General features: G+C 34.6%; 1 protein-coding gene and 1 long non-coding RNA gene across 2 annotated transcripts; both read left to right on the top strand.

The window, feature by feature from the left end:
* Positions 1–3102: 3102 nt before the first annotated feature.
* LOC142144499 (uncharacterized) lies at positions 3103–5715 on the top strand. Its single transcript, XM_075203481.1, has 8 exons — positions 3103–3280; positions 3360–3431; positions 3547–3597; positions 4475–4537; positions 4618–4680; positions 5027–5089; positions 5350–5418; positions 5609–5715. Exons 1-8 carry the CDS (start codon positions 3103–3105, stop codon positions 5713–5715), a joined length of 666 nt encoding a protein of 221 aa, XP_075059582.1.
* Positions 5716–6587: 872 nt separating this feature from the next.
* LOC142107225 (uncharacterized) lies at positions 6588–7863 on the top strand. Its single transcript, XR_012679909.1, has 4 exons — positions 6588–6674; positions 6841–6930; positions 7196–7528; positions 7735–7863. It is a non-coding gene; the product is annotated as an uncharacterized LOC142107225 (long non-coding RNA).
* The last annotated feature ends 317 nt before the right edge of the window (positions 7864–8180 follow it).

Genomic DNA, 8180 nt, shown 5'->3' with positions numbered 1-8180 from the left:
TCATATCAAGATGCCACCACATCATAATATGGCAACATGCCCTCATAATGCCGCAAATAGCCCCATAATACCAACATATAGCTCAATATTGATTAGGGGCTTAATATATTTTAAGCCCCTGTTCATCCTCACATTACCACCATTTAGCCTCTTATTGCAAATATATTGCCTTTTTGCCAATATATCTTATAATGACTCTATATGGCTATTTAGTTCCATGAGGCCTTATTTTTGTAGCCCCCTCTGGAAGATGCTAGACTTAAGAGAATATATATATAGTGGACTCACATTTATTATGATCTAAAAATTTAAAAGTTGACAACAAAATCCCAAGGTCTACTTAGGCAAGCAACACTGGCATCTAATGTTTACAGAAAAAAAAGGAAGTATAGAATAATATTGGACACATACAGCTAACCATTGATTGCACTGAATCTCCTTACTTTCCTTTTCTAATTACTTTGAACTTGTATTCTTGAAACGTCCAATATATGAATACTTCATCTGAGAGCATTTGAATAATAAGTAAATAAAGCCTCACTGTGCTCACTCTGGGTTACTTATTACTGGAACTGTTGATTAATTTATGCTTTTGTATTGCTGCCAAATCTCTCAATACCTCCCCATTGACTATTCTGAGTTTCTTCAGGAGGATTTTCTGTCACTTGAAGTCTAACATTGAACACCATGCTCATGTCTGCTCATTAATCACAGCATTACCATACTGTACACTTACTTAAAGTACTTTAGAGAAGGGCTATACTAGAAATCTGTTTTTTCCTCATTGTACAATACAAAGCACATGGGTGTGCCTGTATTTCTTATGTAGCTATTAAGCATGAGGCGCTCCAAAAGCAAAATATATAAAGGAAACATCACTGTCCTGTAATATATTTTAAAAAAACAAAAGTGTTTTTTAATGTAAATGGCATAATTCATACAAACCTGTAATATTTTTTTGGGTAAATAAATAGTGAGCAAAATAAACAGCCTCTTTACAAATGCAATAAACAGACTTTGAATGCAAATTTTGCAGCTTCTGGGCATAAGTAAGTGTGTGCACTGCCTATAAGTAAGTATGCATCTAACCTGCAATACAGGAGCTGCAAATGTGCATGTAAAAAAAGCAGTTATGCTCTAGCTGACATTATGGTAGAATGAGGGGGGGGGGCGTTAAGGAAAGATGGAAACAGAGAATGCTTTTTTGCTTTATTCCCAGGCATTATTATTGTGTTAGTATTCCTTTGTTGTTCTCTGATACATATTGTGGCAATTTTTAAACCTTAAAACAATGTTGTGAACATTAGCACTTTAGTGGGATTTCCTTCACTGTGACCTTTATCATTACTTGATAGGAGCTGGTGGACCAGGGAGAGAAGACAGCTGTCAGAGCTCGAGGACTGGAACCACCCAAAGGGTTCCATGGACAGGAATGTAGGTGTGAATTAGGCACCTGACTGTGTCTCTGTTGCATTTGTCCAATCAGGTACCCCATTCACTACACTTACCCCATCCAAAGAAGATTTGAATTCTCTATACTTTGGCTCCTGTCAGGTAACTCGAAGATATGGAGCTCCACCAATCTGCCGAATATGGACGGACAGGACAGATTTTAAATACAACAGTTTGTCCAAAGGTCAGTAATTACTTAACTACATTACTATATGAAATTAGAGTATGATGGCTCAAGATAAAATATGTAGCTTTAGGGATGATATTGGCTGCATTTGTACACTGTGCATTAGCTGGTAAAGATATTTGCATCATTGTGTTCAGTGTTGAAAAGAACACTACTTTTATTATATGAAAATGTTCAATTGATTGGTAATATTTTTAGGTTTGTAGGTTATTGAAGAGTAACTACAAGAGCAAATCTGTTTGCCTTTAAGTGGAATTCTGTTTTGTGCTGTCCAGTGCTATACTGTAAATGCTCACTGGATAAATCATTGACTCTAAAGGCTGTTAGTAAATTATATTTTCCAGAAGTTACTTCTTCTGAGTTGCTTATATGCATATTATAACTACGGGTGTGGTGTGGGCAGAACAGATGGAGCACATTATGCAGGCACTAGATGTACTGTGAGGTGCCACAATCAGTTACTAACACTCAAATGGTTTGCAACATACATCTCCCAGCAGAGGAGGCTCTCTAGAGGCTGGCTTTGATTGCTGGTCATCCACAGACCTTTCACTTCAACTTGATCCCATATGCTGAATACAGGTACATATTACTAATATTTTTAATTAGAATTTTATATTTTCAATATAGTTTTACTCACAATCATGAAATATAGCATTGTAAAAACTGTCATTTGCTGATAGCTGTTGGCTGACTTGGTTGGTGACTGCTGTGGCTTGTGACTGCTGTGGCTTGTGACTCCTGAGGCTTGTGACTCCTGACTGCTCTCCATTGCTCTAATCTTCGAAATTGGATTAGTGAGTTGACTCTACACTGCACCATACACACTATTTTTAAAAAAAAATGACATTATTTGAAAATATTTTTTTTTTTTACAATACAGGCAAATACACACAAGAATATACTACAGACATACCACACTTATTTAATTGCACCCACCACACACACATATATCTCCTTTTATATATATATATTGTTGTTAAATAGTCAATAGTTTTTATTTATTTTTGCAAAGAAAATTTATTAGAGTAGCCATGTCTAGGGAGCGTAGGGATTCTTCTTCTTCTTCTACACAGGGAACCCAAGAAGAAATTGTCAGCAGTGGCGAGGAATGGAGAGACCGACCTGAGGAGCGCCAAGAAGAAAGAAGGCGGCAGCAGTTTGTGAGCAGCGTGCAAGCCAGCACAAGCACCCAGCAGCAACATCTTACAGAGAGTGGATCTGATGATGAAGAAGGACCATCTGTAACACGATCCAGGCGCTTCACACTTGAGGAGAATGAAGTCCTTGTTGCTGGCGTACTGCAACATTACGAGACACTGAAGGTTGCCCAATCGCTGAAGGCGTCCTTCAAGCATAAGCAGAAGATTTGGTCCCAGATTGCCTCTGCTGTGTCCGCAGTAGGTGTTCGAGTCTGATCAGTTGCGGTTTGCATGAAATGCTTTCGGGACTGCAAGCGCACCATGAAGGCAAAGATGGCAGCCGTTGCCCGTCCTTCTAGGGGAACCGGTGGTGGCAAGCCACTGCGCCTAAAATTTATGCCTTGGGAGAAGAAGATGCGGCAAATTCTCAGTGATGATCTTGTGGAAGGAGTGGAAGGGACAGTGGACACCCTTGATCCATCCACCTTCCAGCCACGAGGTATGTATAATTGTCTATAAAAGTAATGATGTCAATTAAATTTGTAAAAAATTCTAATTTTTTTTTTACAATTTTGCAGAACAAGATGCAGCACAAAGGAGAAGACATGAAAGTGAAGCAGTACCCCAGAAGAGAAAATCCAAATCAGGAGGTAAATGGCAAATGTATAATAATGATTATTTTTTTTTTATTATTTTTTTTTTACTTGCCTTGCCAAAATCTTATATAAAGATGTACTAAAAAATTCTTTCTTTTATGTATTTTAGATTTGGGTTATTCTCAAGGACACAAGGGCCAGAGGAGTGTAGAAGGAGAAGGTATGATATAAAGATGCACACATGCATGTATACATGCTCCATAGATTACATACTTTACACTACACATTACACCCAGATAACATTATAGTGCTAGATTTACTAAGCTGCGGGTTAGCAAAAGTGTGGCTGTTGCCTATAGCAACCAATTAGATTCTAGCTTTATATGAAAGCTAGAATTAGATTGGTTGCTATAGGCAACATCCCCAATTTTTCTAATCGACAGCTTATTAAATGTAGCCCTTAACCTTAAAGCAATATTATTCACACATAACAGTTTTTATGGACAATATCACCTATGTTAAATAAAAAAAAAAAACTGTTCCATAATAGTGTTACCGAAAGTTGTTTATTATTTTATTAGGTTTTACACCAAAATTTAATCAAACATATTTGTGTATGTATGTACATACATCATCATCACCATTTTTTTTTTTAGTGCCACAGATTCCGCAGCACTGTATCGAGAAATCACTCACATCAGTCCCTGCTCCATTGGAGCTTACAGTCTAAATTCACACACACAGACACTAGGGTCAATTCCAATAGCAGTCAATTAACCTACAAGTGTGTGTATATATATATATATATCTACATATACACATACATATCTACATATACACATACATATTTACATGTTTATAATTTTGTAATAGTAAGATAGAAATGTATATCATTTGTCTAATAATACCAGGGAATTGATGTTACACTTGTTACTATAATTATTGCATGCAATTAATATATATCAAAAAAATATTCTTCCAATGTAAAATGTAAGTTGTTATTTTTGGTGCATCTAATATTTCCATAGAATTGTCCAAAAACAAAAATGTAATGTTATTGCTTCTATATAACTAAAAAGATTTTTTTTTTATTATAGGTGTGACATTGCTTATGCCAAGACAAGTCGCAGTGGAAGTAGCGAGAACGGCTTCCAATCAAGGTATATATTGTGATCAAGTAGATATAATATATTTTAAATATAGTACATTTTGCAAAGCTTATTATAATTATTTGTTACAGAAAAAGAAAGCCGTTTAACCAAGTCTACTCATCCTGCCAAAACTGTTGAACCAAATAAAAAAGGTAATTATATTTGCATTGTAAAACAATATGCATATATCTCCTTCTCTCTCTTTTACTATAACTCTCTCTCTTGTTATATCACTGTCGCTCTTAGGTCTATCAATGTCTCTCTCTATTTCACTCTCTCTCTCTCTCTCTCTCTTTCTCGCTCTCTTTCACTATCACTCTCTCTTTTAACTGTCACTCTCCCTCTTTTTTTCTTAATATTGCTTTATCTCTCTCTATCTTTTCCTTTCACTATCACACTCTCTCACTCACTATTCCTCAGTGTCACTCTTGATTACTATTTAAATCCTTGCCAACAATTAATAATAGCATCTAATAGTATTTTAAAATTAACTTACAGCTCACAAGAGAAGAAGAGTGACTGAGGTACACGTCTCGGAACCTGTTGCTGATGTACAGCAAGGTAATGTTTATACAGATTTATTTTTTACTTTGGTCTTAGCAAACTTATTATTTAATGTGTAAATTTTTTTTTTCCTTTTTATATACCCATCTAGCACTCTCTCTCTCTCTCTTTATCTCGTACTCTCTCTCTCTCTCTCTCTCTTTATATATATATATATATATATATATATATATATATATATATAGATAGATATATATATATATATATATATATATATATGTAATAATTTATTTTATCTAATTTATTTTTATGTATAGAAGCCCGACCCGTTGAAGAGATGTGTGAAGAAGGGGGAACATCAATAACCCTTGCTCATAGTCCTGAAGGTATGAAGATGTTGAAAATTGTGTGTACATAACTATCTAGCAATATAATCGTATTTTTTTTTCAGATCCATAGGAATATACATATTGTAATTGTACACATGTATCATTTTAGATAATGAAATGTCTCACATATTTTTTTGGGTATTTAATAGACAAATTTTAATTTTTATTTGTTTATTTTATGTTTTAGAATCCATCATCCCAAGGGAACAGGTGGTAACACCAGTATCCACCTTTTATTCTCAAGCTGCCATGGAAGAAATAGCATCTCCTGTCGGCTCAGTAACCGATGACTAATTTTTTTTTTTATTTTTTTTATCAGAATACATGCATTTCTCAAATTATTTTAAACATGGAAATCATATAATGTAATATCTGAATAATTGATGTAGTAATTTTTTTTTTGTTTTACAGAGCAATTAGAACATGACAGTGAATCACTGACATTTTCGCCAGCTGACAGTTTGGTCCACGAAGATGCTGCAACAAGATTTGAGATGCTACAGCAAGCCTTCCCCAACCTTCAAGTTCCAACCACCGAAGGGGAAGGTCCATCTCAAGCAAGGGTACCCTCCACAGGCACCAGTCTTCCAACACAACTGGTGCACGGTCTGCCAGAACAAGCCACTCGGTTTCATTGCATCACAGACTTTGCCAGAAAGATGGAAGGAAGGCAGGAAACATCTCGCCGAAATATGGAAGACAGAGTTCAGAGAATTGGTGACTCGGTAGACCGTTTAACGTCTGTTGTGGAAGAGGTACGAAGCTCCCGTAATACCACCAATTCGTTACTGGAGCGACTCATCACAGTGCACAGTGAAATGTCAGCATCTATTCAAGAAAATAACAACTTACAAACGCGAATGGCTGTTGCAATGGAGCAGAATACAGCAGTGTATTACCAGATGAATCAATCCATGGCACAGATGCATATGCTACAACAACAACAGACAATGCATCTGCAAATGCTGTCAATGCATGTAATGAATATCAGTGAAGAGCTGAGACTCCGGCGAGCACAGGGTAATGTTTCAGTCCCATTACCCGATTGGAACATTTCTGGATTTGTTCCCCCAACACCACAGCAGAGGACATCATCTGCACTCCACACCCCCGTGGTGGAAGTAAGAAGAGCGGAGTCAGCAAGGAGGAAATTGTTATAGGAAGATCCAGAAGAGGAAATCATCAACCCCGTCTCATCTGAGGAAGAAGGATAAGAAAATGATTAGTTAAAAGAAGCGTATAACTGATAATAGGTTAGTGACATGAAAACAAAAATATGTCATATGTACAGTAATGTCTACTTTACTGGATTAAAAATGCATATTAGGGAGAAATCATTGTTTTTTATATTTTATTTTTTAAAGTTTCTTATATGAATGTAAATGTATCCTAATTTCTATGTTTTACATTCAATTCTAGGTAACCCAGAAGCATCGTGGATCAAAATGCGTAGGAAGTGAAAGCAAGAGAATAACATCATCCAAAAGCATTACGTTACAATGTTATTTGGTATTTATTTATTTCTCTCTAGGATGTATGCCTGAAATGTCTGAGTCTCCGTGCTTGTGAGTCTCCTCGTGTGTGTGTGTGTGTGAGTCTCCGTGTGTGTCTGTCTCCTCGTGTGTATGTGTGTGTGTGTGTGTGTGTGTGTATATATATATATATATATATATATATATATATATATACATACATAAATATATCTTTTTTCTTTTTTTTTTTATTCTTTAGAAAATTTAAGTAATCATATTTTTACTTTTTTATCCTAACACAGAAAAAAGTGAAATGTAAAGACCTTTCAACATCAGGAATGATCAGCAATGTTAAATATTTGGTGAGTTTGTTTCAGTTTATTCTTTTTCATAAAAATGTAATTTTTTTATTTTTTTTGCAGAATGGAAGGGATATCATGTGACATGGACAATGAATATTCTACTCCATACTGATCCTTCCTTGTTTTAAAAGTTATGTTTATATTTTGTAAAAAAATACAGGTTTTACATACACTTCTTTCTTTTTACTTTTTTAAGATTGCACTCAAATATTGGATGGATACAACTTTCATGAATATGGAATCGAAAATTGCAGACATAACTAGAGTTTTCAGGTAAAAAACTATATAACTATTGACTTAGACATACATTTTTAATGCAGTCTATTTGAATGTTAACATTTTTCTCCTTATCAAGAGTCCAACAATAGGATATGTTTTGTGTCCTTATCAACTTAAGCACTATCAATGTTCCAGTATTTAGATGTGAAATGTAATATTAATTTTCAAGATAAGCTTTTAATAAAAAAAAATTCTTGCAGATGTTCGGATGGAATTGGTGGATGTCATTTTAAAGAAACAGCTTGAAAATCCAAGGGACTGAATGAACTTAAGAAAAATGTATTAAAAATCTTATTATTTATTTTGTACAATAAAATTTTACTTTTGAATTTATTGTTCCTTTAATTATTAGATAGATACACCTTCATCAAATTCAGTTACATAGCCAATATTTTAGGGGGATAGTATTTCCATTTTTAAAATTTTTGGGATGTTGTACACTTGTTAACTGTGTACTACTACAACCATTTTTTAAAAAAAAAAAATGCAGCACATGACAATAGAGAGAATAGACATGACATTTTTACATGTACAAGAAGCATTTTTAAAAACAGTGACACATCATTAAATTTTTTAAAAGGTTTACAACTACACTTGTAATACACAATTAACAAAAAAAAAATTACAAAAAAAATTACCAAGCAGC

Source organism: Mixophyes fleayi, chromosome 1 (genome assembly GCF_038048845.1).
Source record: "Mixophyes fleayi isolate aMixFle1 chromosome 1, aMixFle1.hap1, whole genome shotgun sequence".
NCBI classification, from domain to species: Eukaryota; Metazoa; Chordata; class Amphibia; order Anura; family Limnodynastidae; genus Mixophyes; species Mixophyes fleayi.
Note: the sequence above shows the minus strand (reverse complement) of the source record. Positions and strands in the feature narration are given on the sequence as shown.

What these genes read in the sequence shown, in the direction of transcription:
- LOC142144499 (XM_075203481.1), top strand. Translation starts at nt 3,103, where the DNA reads ATGAAGGCAAAGATGGCAGCCGTTGCCCGTCCTTCTAGGGGAACCGGT. An exon ending in GAGAAAATCCAAATCAGGAG is followed by an intron (nt 3,432 to 3,546) that starts GTAAATGGCAAA and finishes TATGTATTTTAG; the next exon opens with ATTTGGGTTATTCTCAAGGA. An exon ending in GAGAACGGCTTCCAATCAAG is followed by an intron (nt 4,538 to 4,617) that starts GTATATATTGTG and finishes TATTTGTTACAG; the next exon opens with AAAAAGAAAGCCGTTTAACC.